At 38.2% G+C, this 14,903-nt stretch overlaps 2 protein-coding genes across 2 annotated transcripts in view; one reads left to right on the forward strand and one right to left on the reverse strand.

Annotated features, from left to right (window-relative positions):
* LOC109196492 (zinc finger MYM-type protein 4) overlaps window positions 1-14,903 on the reverse strand; it is a 196,862-nt gene that overhangs the window by 25,215 nt on the left and 156,744 nt on the right. The gene's annotated exons all lie outside the window — the stretch shown is intronic.
* On the forward strand, window positions 11,865-14,142 carry LOC109196497 (G2/M phase-specific E3 ubiquitin-protein ligase-like). The gene is made up of 4 exons (XM_019350546.2): window positions 11,865-12,029; window positions 12,173-12,327; window positions 12,543-12,781; window positions 13,746-14,142. The coding sequence occupies exons 1-4, from the start codon at window positions 11,946-11,948 to the stop codon at window positions 13,994-13,996; spliced, it is 729 nt and encodes a 242-aa protein (XP_019206091.1). The 5' UTR covers window positions 11,865-11,945; the 3' UTR covers window positions 13,997-14,142.

Raw genomic sequence — 14,903 nt, forward strand, 5'->3', positions numbered from 1 at the left:
GTGAAGTTCATGCTTCATAACAGGATTGAACTTGGACAATCACAGGAATTTAATCTGGAAACACGCGGCTGTTATTCCTTGTTCAATACCATGACTCCCTCTGGTGCCACTTAGTGGATTAAATAGTTCTACCACTTGCTCCATCATCGGTCCGTCCAGAGTAAATTCAATGTCTGGCACAGTAATCCTCTCGGGCCAGTCGACCAGCAATCCCAGCTCATCTGTACCATGAGTACCACCACCACCACCAGAATCTGCACCTGAGCCCTGAGCAGCAGTCGTCTCACTCTCAGTGGCTGTCACACTACCATCAGCTGTCCCACCAATAGTCCCATCAGCAGCAGCTTCTCTGGTCTGAAAGATGTCCTGCATGGCAGTTGAGGCTCGGCCCTGTTGCTGGAGGCTGCCTCGGACAAAAATCTGTAATGGGCTCAAGTGTCTCTCTGTCCGCAAGCCATGATTGTTCCACTGTTGAGTGAAGTCTTTCAAATCTCTGTTGATCCTTGGGAGATAGATGTAATGGAGAGCCCAAAGGTGCATTTCACTGTCAATGTCAATGATGCCTTCCTCCTCCAGGTGGTGAAATAAGTCACAGTAGACATTGGTCATTCCTCGCCACAGATCACCTCAGAGCCTCTCAATTCTCTGATTATGGGTACTCCTTCCTCGTAGGGCACTTCCACGATCAAAGCCTCTGAAAATGTTCATCATCAGGCAGACAGCATTGTTTTCCCCTCCTCTGTCTGTCCGGACCCTCGAGGGTACACCATAGGATACCACGGCTCTGATGAAACTTGACAAAACAGTACTGCTACTGTTGTTGTTTGAGGCATGAAGGAAGACCACAAGACGACTGTATCCATCAATAGCCCCATGAATGACTATCCTCCACCTAAAACCGTGGTCCATAAGAAGAAAAATATTATTTCTGCTTTGTTATTGAAACAATGGAAAACACACTCTTAATTGATTTACATGGCACTATTGCATGTCAAGTTTGAATTTTTCTCTGTATGTTGCTTGCGCTGTCTGTGTTCTCTCATCTTCCCCTTTAAACATAACCAGTTGTGTTAGAGGACTGCCCATCCCAGGGCCTGGCTCTATTGGACGTGTCTTACTGTTCAACAATTATATTTGATGTAATGCTGAATTTCACTTTGGTCAAAATAGGTGTTTAACAAATCAGTGTGCTTGGTTACCTTATCAGCTTGTGATTTCCATCAATGTGCCACAATGAGTTTGGACCTGCAACCTGATATGTTCTTCGTTCTGGTCTCCGCAAAACTGCTCTAAGGGCAGCTGCTCCAGGATTTATCCGTAACATGCTTGCTCGAACCCTCCTTCGCTGTACACGTAGTCCACGTACTCGCAGGGAGGCTCTGACAGCCTCAGGACCAATTTGTTCATTGCCAGCAACAATGTCCTGCACATGTTCATCCAAGGCACTGTCAGTCAGTTCCGCATACATTGACGCACGGGTGAAATGATACTGTCTGAAATCAGACAAAAAAACATGAGTAATTTATCACTACCATAACAACACACTTCATTACTTGACTAGTTAGTGCACATTCAAATATACAAATTCTTACAATTTCACAATACCATTTAATTTGAATAAACAGTGAGTGTGTGTGACAAAGAACTGAAAGTCACACTGGTTTCAAAAGTCACTGACCGCAGACGTCTTCGAATTGTACGAGGTGAAACATTCAAAATATCAGCCATCTGAGGTGCAGTGAATCCACATGACTTCAGGAATGAAAGCTGTTCCCGAGTGATAAGGTAAAGGGATCTACCTCTGTTGAAAACCACTGGTGCCTGGTATCCAAAACAGCCTGAAAATATATCAGGGTTTGGTGTATTTGGAAAATAGGTTAAGACAGAGTCATAATTTATTTCACACTTTTGATGAGTCAAGGAATCAACACAATATGTGCTTACCTTGTCGGACTATGAGGACTATGTACCCACGTAATCGGTGATGAATTGTAAAGTTACAATTCTTTTATGTAAAAAAAGCATTTTTATTTTTGTATATAAATAAATGTTGATGTTGTGCGACGGGATTGTGTGCCTCAATTTTACTTATAATGTGTCTAATCACTACAACAGACGATGCCGCCCAGAGTAAGGATCTTGTTAGCCACAGTGTTTCTAAGATTTTTATGCCATATTACAATAACCTCAGTTTTATCTGAACTTGGAAGCAGAAAATTAAACCTCATTATGTATCTAAGACATACCAGCAGTTTAACCGATAAAAGTGGGTATCATCTGCATAGCAGTAAAAATGTATGCTATGCCTTCTAAAGCAAGTATAATGTAAACAGAACTAGTCTTTGCACAGAAGCCGTGGAGCTTCATAATTGACTTCAGTGTGTGAAGAGGACTCTCCATTTAATAATAGATGTAATAAAATGTTATGGCCAATGGTATCAAACGTTACACTTCGGTCTAGCAGGAAAGATTTCAACATTTCAATATGAATGAAGGCTGAAAACGGATTAGATTAATGTCTGATGATCTTTTCTGTGCTTTTTCAAGTCTGTAACACCGAACATACTAAAGGATGATTTATGGTTCACAGGAACAGTTTAATTAAACACACGTTTAGCATTTTTCTTTATATTCTTGTTTCCATCACTGACATGTTCAATCTGATTACTATCAAAGGAGAAAATAAACCCTGTGTAGTTTAAAAAAAAACAACTTTAATTTAATCAAACTGAAATGCTGCTGAACTGTGATGGACGTGTTTTTTAATCTTGCCAACATAATCCGTAATCACCTAAATGTGCCATTTATCATCTTGTAAAATGTTCCCTCTGCTTCTGTTGCACATCTCCGCTGACACTCTCTTCTCACCTCTCCTGTGCAGCTGGTCCAACCCCTGCATGCCTCCTTAAACTGGTGTGTTTAAATTTCTTTACCTCTGTTGTGAACTTTACACAAAGTTTGTGGTAACAAAATCAAACTGATGAAGATCTCCTTTGAAAAACACACACTCACGAGACAAAATAAAACCAGACTGCTCAAAGTAGAGCCCTCACAGTTGGTAGTACAAAACACAGTGACAACGTGTGTATTAGATACCCTCAGTCCAAAAGCATAAATATATATATAAAAAATGAATCTCCAAGAATATCATCCTAAAAAATGGCACTGAGGGGGGTGTTACAGTGAAAAAAAAGCAGCTAAATTTTCATCAGAAAATGCTGAATTTGAGTAAAAACAATGCTCTGCAGTTTGATGCTGTTGTTACAGACAAAGCAGATGTTTAAAGCATTTGGACGGGCATTTGAAATGCTGTAAGTCTCCTTATCAGCTGGAAATATTAAAGCCATAAAATGACTTTTGAGAGTGGATAAAAACTATTGAACAACAGCAATGTTGAGCCTGTTCCAAAATTTGAACGTACATGTGTTGAAGGTGCGGCTCTTGTTGAATTATTAAACATATTTTTCTTCAATCTTTCGAGCCATAAAAAAACAAAACAACTTTTAATTTTCTTCTGCTTGAGTATTGGCCTCGGGTAGCTCTACTTATCATTGATGAGTCAGTTGTCTTTTTGTGCTACTTTTTTCAAGGAACAGTTGATTATTGGTGAGGGTGACTTTATGTGTTTGGTTACTTACTTAAGTGGAAGTACTGTGGAAAGTTTAACCTTACATGCATAGATCTGACAGTACAGGTTCTGAGGTAACTGTTTACAAAATGTTGTATCCTAACCAAAAGTTCTTTGCCATGTTACATTGAGAAACATTATCCTTAACATATTTCACCCGCATAAAGTACTATGGCCGTCACACTGTCATTTAGAATTGTTTAAATAACTCGTGTCTTAAGTCCTTCCATCAGACAGAAAATAAAAAAGCTGCGTGGTTCACTTTTACATCACAAAATGTTAGAAATATAAGCCGTTCATAACACCCTGAAAGGTTGGGAGTTGAAAATGCAAACCAATGGAAGCAGAAGTAGAAGGCTGTAATGTCACAGAGCACACGGTGTCTATTATTGTGTAGACATTTATAAATAAGAGCTTAATAAAGACGCTTCATTTCTTAAGAAATATGCATGTGGAGTGATCTTTATCAAAAGTAGAAGTCACATCTGTGGCTATACCATTGTACACCACAACTTTAAAAATCTATAGTGTGTGAGGCTGTGCAAATAAAGGGAGCCTTGTCCTTCTTGAACCTGCTGTTGTGTTGCTTTTTGAGTGTTTGAACCCAGTGTGTGACAAACCATCTGTTGGGGGTTGTGGATTTGACACCTTAGCATTGTGAAAGTGGGGAAACACACTTATGGTTGAGCATAAGATTTCTGCTTACAATGTAGAATCTCAGTTCTAAATGAAATTCAAAATGTTTTTTGTAAGTGTGGCTAATGTATACTTTGACTTCTAAAGCATACACACACACACACACACACAAGAACAACAACACAGAGAAAAAGAAGAGGGGTAGTTTTACTACGCATCATAAAAACACAATCATTCATCTTCCAACTGTATCTTTCTGTTCTGACTTCAGAGTCCTTGTTTGTTTACTGAGCCGTACTTTGGGAGTCATACTGTTGTGATACTGGGAGAAAAGGGTAAGGTTTGATAGACTAAACCATTACACACAAAACTTCAAAAACCTAAAGAGTGAGTGAGACTGCTAGCTGTGTTGTCCAGCAATAAACTTATCTACAATGTGTTAGGAAAGAGTGACTTGTACTTCTGTCCCATTAAGCAATGGTTTAACAAATTTCACTGCAAACTATAAAAGGAATCTGGGTTTAAATAGAACATAGTAGTGTTGGATTAGGTGTAGGAAACACTAGTATAAGGTGTCTATGAAACAAATCTCCTTCAACATTCACAATGACCAAAGTGAGGACTAAAGGCATTTCTCTCAGTCAACTGATTGTGTTTAGGGAAAAGCAGCTAAATACACTGAGATTGCTCCACATTGTTAGTGAGCTGTGGGTTTCGTCAAACTTGGAGTGAACAAAAGCAGAAAAAACAGTAAAAAGATTCGGACATTGAAATTCTGGTTTATTTCATGAATACAATGAAACATTTTAGTCCACAGAGCAAAGTAGCACACATGATAAATGGATACACATAACACGGACAGTGAGAAGTAAAACTCATTGTCATACCAGACGTTATATTCTGTAAACTTAAAATAAACCCCAGAAATTAGAGTTTAGTGTTTTAAGTCTTCTATTAAAAAACATCAGTCAACACTTCTTTCTCCTGGCAGCATTGCTGAAGTGACACTTTAACGACGCTTAAATTCGCAGTCGTTATGATGATAAAACATATTCTCTCATTAACAAATGTCTGCACTGTCACTTGTCATGAAAATCTCCAGAGCCAGGGTTCAAGCTTCCTCTTCAATCACCACTGATCATTATTAGAGCCCACAAAAGATTTTTCACATTATCCCCATAAACAACATGCGTTTATAGAAATCATTGTGACAGAAAGATTTAGATTCTTGTTTCACAATGTTCATGAACTTAAAATCTTTAGAGTTTCATAGTTATAAAGTATAGAAAAGATTACATTTGTTCCAATGTATGAAATACACTTCTTGTAAAACAAAAACAAAGTTGATTCGAAATGCATTAAAAAAGCTCCTGCCATCACCTTTCTCCTGTACACACACACACACACACACACACACACACACACGCAGCATTATACACACCCACTCACTCACTCACACACACACACACACAGGGAGAGAGAGAGAGAGAGATCATTAATACAAAAGATTGCAGCAGATTTTGGATTTTCACTCTTTAATATGAACATAAAATTCATTCCAATTTTTTGCCTTTGCTTCAATGAAGATGTGTCTTTAAATCTACGATACCTTTCCTGTTCAGAAAGTTTGCTGACATAGTAAAGAAGTGGTTAGGGAACTCAGTAAGTATGAACAACAATAGCTTAGGGACACTTTCTCAAATAAAGACGATTTCATCATCTGCAGATGTTGAAAAAAAAGTGCCATATTAAAAACAAATCAGCAGATCCACAAATTATGGATACAGACTTATCAGCATACAGTTTAAAGGCATGCATTAGAGCGCATTGGTGCACACTTGGGCATCTTTTATTTAACATGTTTATACCACTGTGAATTTTGCTATATAAATATGCTCAAGAGTCTAGAGTGTGACATCCAGCTAAAAATCGAAAATATATTTTTTTAAATCAGTAACTTTGCAAATTTAGAGGAAATGTTTTTGGACAACAAATGAGTCGCCTTTTAAACAGGGTTTGAATAATTAGCGCTGACAGACAGACATACATACCGTGTGAAAGGATGTCTTGGAGCAGAGAAGCCCGCTGTATTGTTGCTTTTCTCTTATGCATAAGCAACGTCAGCATGTCAGAAACGCTCTGTGCGGGCAAAACTGGTTCCAACGCACGTCGAGGCATCAACTGGCCTTTCTGTCAGCTGGCTGGACCCTCAGCTTTCATACTGGGATCTGCAGCACAACTTCGCACTGGCCACTTGGGCAAAATGGATTCAAAACCTTGAAGTACTAGTTTGGTTCTTCACTGCTCGCAGAGAAGTAACAATTAAAGAAAGTGATCCAGCACGAAACACAAATCAAACAGCACAGTCGGAATTGTCCACAACCGCGCTCAGTTTCACAAATAAACAAAAAACTTGCACCAGCCATAGACACAGGAGGGAAAACTGAAAACTTCCCAGAAACTGACATTGTAATAAATTAATCACGCTAAAGTCGCCTCTACACTTTTTTGGAAAGAGCCTTTATACATAGCATATGCCAAGCAGACTTAGTGCGAGATAAATAATATGTAGCCTTAAAATTTAACATCTAGAGCTTAAAGTTTTATCAGTTTTATCAACAGAGGACCCATGAAACGAGCAAAGCTGACAGGTCTGAAGAGCACGGTGCATGCTCTCATGTCACAAGTTGACCTACATTTTCCAGAAAGACAGAAAGACCATGCAGTTAAAACCTGTAAAAATACTAAATTAAGAGTTTCGCACTATGTTTCACCAAGTTAAAAAACAAATCCAGCAAAGATGCTTCTACCAAAAGCATTTATCTTTCAGATCAGTGTCTCAAAAGCACCATTAAAAAAATGTGATCCTGCATTTACAAAAGTAACTCATTCACAGTGAAAAGCAAAACGCACACAGCGTTTGGTAAACAACATTAAAATAATGTATTGCACATCTATGTTTTAAAAATGGCATCAAAATTCAATGCGTATTTTCTCTAAAAATTTTAAATGTAAACGGTCGAATAAACAAACTAACGTGCGGGTGTCATGCTCAAGGATAGAGTTTGCTGGCTTTTATAAACCTTTATACCTCTTCCCCCACCCCAAAGCGCAGACCTCAAATTCACCTTAATTATCCCACTCCCCAAAGTGCAGTTGTTAAAAACACACAAAATCTACCATTTCGGTTAGAGTGTGTAAAAACACTATTGCAAAAGTAACTCCTGTTTGTATATATTCACACTGAAAACTAAAACGCATCGGCTGAGAAACACTAATTAAATAATGCGTTGCACATCTGTGTGTTAAAGAATGTCTGGGAAAGCCCTTGCGTATTTTTGTTTTAATTATTTTAAATTTTAACTCAAAATTAATGCGAACTAACGGCACTGTTCTTAGGTGAAAGGGTTTTTTTTGGGGGGGGGGTGCAATTATTTAATGAAAGGGATAAAAGTTTGGTCTCTCTCCACCTCCTTATTCACCATTTCTTGAGATAAACGGCGTCTTAAAGTCTGAAACAGCCAACAATGAGTTGATAGAAACAATGCCACAAGGTTGGGGAGTCGCTTAACTAACTGTAGAAAATCTGCTTATAAAACACACTGACGTTTCAGCTCGATTGTCTGACAACAAAAGTCTTTCTATAGTGTCAGGATAAAAAGACAAAGTCATTCCTGATTGTATAAATTTACCATGAAAAGCCAAAATGCCTACAGCGGCTGATGAACCAAATTAAAAAACACCCTGCTAGGAGAACACAGAGCATGCGCAGCGGGACCGCATGGCCACAGGAAGTGCCCCTTTTCGGAAGAGTGAAAGCGCGTACATGACAGTGCATGCGCGCGTGCTCGTACGTGCACAAGATGCCAGTTTTTAAGCTCGGCAAAGGGGGTGTGGGGGGCAATCCCCCAGGCAAAAACCCCACCCTCCCCTGACCCTGACCCCTACCCCCCCCCCACAAAGGTGCCCCTATATTCTTCTGACTTCTCTTCTACAAAGGTGAAATGCTTTGGTGGTGGTTACTCTATTGGCAAGCTTTTAGCTTTGCGCCTTTTTTTGTTCTTGCAAAACGAAATTACTTTTACATTTTTAAATAATAAATGGCTCGTTTACTAATTATCTGTTACAATTCAATCGACAGCATTTAACAACAAATTCTGTAATCATAAATGTCTGTCCTAGATCGATGACTTCAAATGACAGTCATTTTAATCCCTCTTATGTCCATTTATGCATAAAGATTTTAGTTTATAAATGTAGCATATCCCATATTTTCAGGGAGCATTTAATTTGCGAGACAATCGAAAAATGCATGCAATAAACACCGATATGATATGCCTTACTCGGAGTGTGTGGGGGTTTTTTGGGGGGGGAGGGGGGGGGGTGCGCTGTCATATTAGTTTGTGACTTAAAGACTTAAATTATCTCTTGGTCTAATGATAGCTTTGGAGTTTTCCGCCAACAGCACGGGGGTGGACCAGTGCGCAGGCGAAGACGCGGGAGAACCACACATCGCCAGTTAACTTTTAAGGTGTCAGTTCTAAGGAATCCGACACCCACTACCGATCTCATCGGGGTAATCTTTAGTTTAATATTAATTATTTGGAGTGATGGTTTTTAAAAAAGAAAACAGGAACATGGTGTCATTTGTTTACAAATTGTAGAATTTGGCATTAGATTTTTAGCACCTGTGTAATCTTTATTTCCTTGCACCAATAAATTGATGTTGAGAAACTACAATGTGACAATTTACCCTGTTCCGTTTTTAGGTAAAGTTCTAAATAACATTGCCAGCTAACTTGGTTTAAATTTGTTTACAGATGCCACTCCTGCTACTCGGGTGGTCGTTCCTGTAAACCTAAATGCCGCTGAATTCAGGCAGGCACTACGGGACAATATTGCAGACATACCTTTGCAGTTCGACCTATGCAAAGTGAATGGACAGCGGCTCATTCTTCCTCTTGAAGAGGAGACGCCCCAAGGAATTAGAGCAAGAAACCTACTGGGTCGCTCCAATCTTTATATCCGTCCAAAGGTATTCAAATGTTCCACTGGGATGGCTGATATGGCATAATACTGTAACTCAGTGGCTCTCCAGTCACCCATATTGTATAAGCCATCTTTAACATGTCACTGCTCAGAATAAAAAATGCTGTGATTTTCCTCAAAGGATGTGAGACATTCATCTGATCACTATGCCAGATGGCATAGTGCCCTGTCAGTTGAGTCACTGTTAATAACAGAAATGCAGTAGAGCAAGCTTGAACTGTGGTCTAACAGTTTTTTGTTGTTTATGGGCTGATGTGCATCTTTCATAAAACAATTGTGTGTAAAGATTTGTATTTTTTTTTTCATTTTGTTATTGTAATCCCAGTTTCCTGTGTTTTGGGGTTCTGGGTTTTTCATTCTCTTTTGTAATGTCCTTAACCTCTTTCTTCTTCTTTTTTTCATTTGTTGTTCAGTTTCATTTATTTTTTCATACTCTGTTTTAGATTACAGAAGCCAATGACGACTCAACTGGTGGAGAAGTGGTGCAGTCTGAAATGGCAATGTAAGTGTTTGACCACTGCCTTTGGACTGTAGCACTATAAATGCATTACACCCTCTCATCATCAATAATTACCATATTGCAGTGTGCTGCATGACACAGAGACACCTGACCATGGCAGGCACAATGTACAGGAGCCAGAGGTTATCAGGTAAATGGCACTCTGTCTGTTTATGAGTTGGAATTTTAATCTTAAAATATTGCACAAATTTTATTTTTTGGTAAAACAACTGTTGTACAAACTAATTCTATCATTATTAGAACTTGGATCATTTTGTGTAGTCTAGATCAAGAAATATCTGCGTTGGGGTCCTGTTCCTGTTCTTAAATATTACTGCTATTCCTTTGCAGTGGTCTGCATGAAAACCATACAGCTCATTCTAGTAGGCATGGTCTCCAGGAACCAGAGGTTAACAGGCAAGTGGTAGTTGATGAATAACATGCCAAAACTGAAGTGTAAACTGTTACTTATAAAGGACACACCATAGGCAAATAGACAATAAGTACAATATAACGGGGTGAGACCAGCAAAATAAAATTTTAAAGGTTGCGTGTATTGAACTGAGTACATTTATGTACTCTGACTATAGACCAATGGTTTAATTGCCTCATTTGGTTTCTGTTTTGCTTTTTCACATTTTTCAGATTTGTTGATGTTGTGATATTGGTATTTTAAATTGTTGAAAATGCATCGATAACACTTTAGTCAGCCTGAACTACAGATCACCCAAACTATTCCCAGTAAACAGTTCTGCGTTTACCAATTTCAGTGTAATTCCATAAATGGGCACTGTAGTGGCAGTTCCTTATGTTTCCCAAAACTTCTAACAAAAATATACAGAAGACACTGGTGCCCTGTGATAATCTTTTGTACGCAGGCAAAACTGTGCAAACTTGAAAGTTGCATTGTATAGTTTATTGATCCAGTTTGTCAACCAATAACAAGATCCATTTTTGTTGATTCATGCTGCTTGTCTCAAATTAAAAAAAAAAAAAAAAAAAAACACAAAACCATAGGCCCATCCCAGTGCATGCTGGTCCTATACCAGTCTCTTAATTTATCAAAAATGGCCCTGAAGTTCTTCCTGGCTGACTTGACAAGATAAACAACAAAACGATGAAGTGAGTATTAACCTACAAATAAAAATTAATTAACCCCAAAATAGAAGTAAACTAACAAAACTTTACATTTTTATATTTTGAAATTTGTTAAAATACAAATGCTCCAACAAATGTAATCAAGGACTACGCGGCCATTTTAAGTGGCTGTATCTGTACAGTAAAATAATCTGATTTCACATTATCAGATGAGTCAATACATTTCAATATGTATACATGATATTAAAAAATCAAATGCATTTGTGTTCTGTTTAGGGAAGAGTTTTACATCGACTCTGCCGAGTCAGAAGTATCAGACCTGGATGAGGCTGTCCTGGCTTCCCCTGAACAAAATGATTCACATGTTTGTCTCATGAACAACACCGCCAGAACTGCTGTGGATGTTTTTTGTTGTTGTTGTTGTTGTTGTTTTTATGTAGTCGTGACCTTTCTCTCTTCACCCCCCCCCTTCAGGACGAGATGGACCTTGCTACTGTGTTGAAAGATTTCCAGGAAACGCATCTTGACACCAGCAATTATTGTACAGTGATAGCCCGACGAAGGAAAATCCTACATAGTGCCTGCATGGCACTTTCGAAGTCATATTTTTCCTGGCATAAATTGCCAAATATTGAATTCGTTGGTGAAATGGCCGATGATTATGGAGACCCAAGGCGGGAATTTTTTCGGTAAGCCAAAGTCCCATCTCTCCCACACAATAATAGAATGCGTAAATGTGTTGTTTGTTTGTTTGGGGGTTTTTTTGTTTGTTGTTTTTGTTGTTTTTGTTGTTGTTGTTGCAAAGATGAAATCACAATTTGACTCAATTTTTTTTCAACCTTTTCCTGCAGCTTACTTATGGTCGAAACTCAGAGTTCCCTAGGGATTTTTGAGGGGAAGCCTGGCAGCCTGTTGTTCAGTTATAGCCAGCAGTTGCTGTCAAGCAACAAGTTTTATACGGCTGGTAAACTGATTGCTTGGTCGATAGCACACAATGGGCCAGGGCCACAGTGTATCAATAGACACCTGTTCTGTATGATGTGTGGCCAGAAGACATCTCTTGATGACTTTGATGTCGAGGTCTTCATGGACGAAGACATTAAACAGAACATAGAAAAGGTAAAGCTGTGTACATGCTGAGGTGTAATTAAATTCAATGAAACACAATGCATAGCTTGACTCATCAGTGGAATGTCTCAAAATGTAAGTCAATTAGTGAATGCTTCAAACGTATGTATTTATGGAACTGCCTGATTTTCAAGGTTTCCAACTGCAGCACCCCAGAAGACCTGGCAGACTTGAAAAGTCACCTTGGGGACTGGATTGCAGGCTGTGGTATCCCTGACATCTACACTGCCACACTACTTGATGTTAAGAGGATAAGGGGCGAGATTGTATCTCATTTTGCGTTTCACAGGTGAGAATTTGTTAGAAAATTACAAAGTAGTTTGCTGGTCAGTGCTCGTCTTCCCATTGTGTTTCCCCCCTAATAGTTAACACTTAAACAAATCAATCTGCTGAATTGATATTGCAGTTAAGGTAGTGTTGAAATTGACAAAACAAGCCTTTTTCTGTTTTGTTTGACTGTTTTGCTATGTGGTATGAATTAAGAGTACAATCTGTGGTCAACAGGGTTGCCAGCATGATTCAACAGTTTGTTGCCGGTATGGACTCGTGTGGTCAGTTCTGGCAAATGGTGAAGAGATGCTGGAAGCAGTTCCTTCCTGTATTTACAAATGCAGGAAATAAACTTACAAGGAACAGCTTCCAGGATCTCTTCACCATTGGATGGAGTCCAGCTGGAAGTAACAGACGTGAAGAAGAGGAAGCCACCATCTTTCAGTGGGAATGGTGGCTTATGGCCATTCAGGGTGAGTACATAGAATACAACACGTCTTGTTTCTGTTTGAATTGCTTCAGGCATCTCATGTTAAATACAGTGTCCACAATACAAAATACAGACAACTAAATCTAAACAACACTTGGGTGCAATGAAACCTTAGAACTTTGCAAAATCCACCCCTTCTTACAGCATATGGGGACGTTTTTGATTATTTTACCTTTTAGGTAAGTTATTTTAAAGGAAACGACCTACAAATATTTTTGGAAGATTATTTCTGTGATTTCTACCAGATCTTGGTTGTTTGATTTTCATTGTGATTTCTGATAAAACATTAATTATATTACATGACCAAAAACTTCTCTTAACACTAAAATATTACCGTAAATATTTGTATTACATATTTGTATTTAAATTAGTAAAATTTATGATTCAACTGTATTAGCACATTTGAGATTAAGGAAGTGTTTTTGCAGTGTTTAAGACAGGTCTCACCTTTCAAATTGTGTTATTTTTGTCTCTCTTTGAGACAAAGGTCATTTGTTAATTAGATGCACTGCCTAAATTGAAGCTTCAGGTATTCCATTGACTATAAAGAAACCTCCTGTATATTAGTGTCCTAGGTAATCAAGTGGTGCAATGACAACACCCATGCAAATGTGACGTCACTAGAAAGTCAACAATGTACTTTTGCAAGGACAGAATGAATAACTTGTTTTTAATACATACACATTGCATAAACAGTCCTTGACATATAGGTCACTCGGAGGACCAAAATTAATTTCCTGTCTTAGGAGGGCAGGATTATTTTAAGTAATTTTTTTTTTTATTATACAATGCTTTGCAATATTGGTTTTGCCTAACAACCTGTTTTTGACTCCAAAATAGTCATTAATGCAACTGCTCTACTATACAGTCAGTGTAACTGATTATAAATCTTTGATTCATGAACCTACACATTGCACCTTATTTACTAGTTGTATGTATTTTAACAGAGCACGAGGTGGACCACACGTTTGAAGAGCTGCTGGTCTTCATAACTGGGGCTGATTTACTTCCACCACTGGGCTTCCCACAGTCCTGCAACATAGACTTTTACGATCAGGAGCCGGGGATGCGGCGCATCCCATACGCATCAACGTGCAGCTTATCCCTCTATCTTCCAAGAGGTGTTGCAAATGAAGATCAATTTAAAGATCTTATGAACGATGCATTAAAAGGATCCCTTGGATTTGGCAAGGTGTAGCGGCATACATGAACTGATGCTGGGAAGCTGTTATTAAAACTAGTGGCCTTTTGGGATGAAGTTATTTTAAGTGTTCTTAAATGGGATTGCTCCTGCCACTCAGGCTTCTTAAAGATTTTACATTTTAAAAGTGAACATTCATTTGTAAAAACATTGTGTATATAGTTATATTTATAGTACAGTTAAGACAACTGGGGTATGCATGCATCAAGCCATGCAAAATAAGTGATGTTCAGAAAGTTTCCAGTATTGGAGGGAAAATGACAATTCATCTAGAAATATTCGTTTGAAAGTTTGTTGTGGATTGTTTGTGTTCAATTACAGTACACTGCATAGTGTGGGTTTTGTTTGGTTTTTTTAATTTATTTTTTTCAAGATGTACAACAGATGCTAAACTTTGAACTAAAAGACATTGACTCTTGTAAAATAAAATATTGTAATGTCAGTTCTCATGGTGTCTTGTCTGTTTACAAATTAAAGTTGAGGCTTACCTCTTACTGTCAAATACTGGTATTGGGTTCCATTGACAAGGGCTATGTAGTACAATTATGTGCTTAAGTCAAGGTAAATGGTTCAATGAATTTACCCTCATCAGTTCTCAAACCAAGAACTCAACAATCCAACTCAACTCAGACTTAAAAGTTATGAATTAATTTTACTGCTTTCAAGAACAAAGCAGTTTTAACAAACTGACTTTAAACTTTGGTGTTAACTCTGAGATTGGCATCTGGACTTTGACTATAACCTGGTTAAAAGTCAATTTGAGGACTCTGAACATGTGTCAGTGCTGACCGTGATATTATTTTGGTTAAACTGTTCGTGGGGGAGTTTTATGGAAACATTTAAGACTTCTGCCTAATTTTACATTTATATAGTTTGACATGAACTTTGTAGTGAATTATGTAAA

Source organism: Oreochromis niloticus, linkage group LG22, assembly GCF_001858045.2.
Source record: "Oreochromis niloticus isolate F11D_XX linkage group LG22, O_niloticus_UMD_NMBU, whole genome shotgun sequence".
Classification (NCBI taxonomy): Eukaryota; Metazoa; Chordata; class Actinopteri; order Cichliformes; family Cichlidae; genus Oreochromis; species Oreochromis niloticus.

Bases quoted from the DNA above. Each gene is read 5' to 3' on its own strand.
- LOC109196497 (XM_019350546.2), top strand. From the start codon at position 11,946: ATGATGTGTGGCCAGAAGACATCTCTTGATGACTTTGATGTCGAGGTC. The intron at 12,030-12,172 runs GTAAAGCTGTGT...CTGATTTTCAAG, and splicing joins TTAAACAGAACATAGAAAAG to GTTTCCAACTGCAGCACCCC. The intron at 12,782-13,745 runs GTGAGTACATAG...GTATTTTAACAG, and splicing joins GTGGCTTATGGCCATTCAGG to AGCACGAGGTGGACCACACG.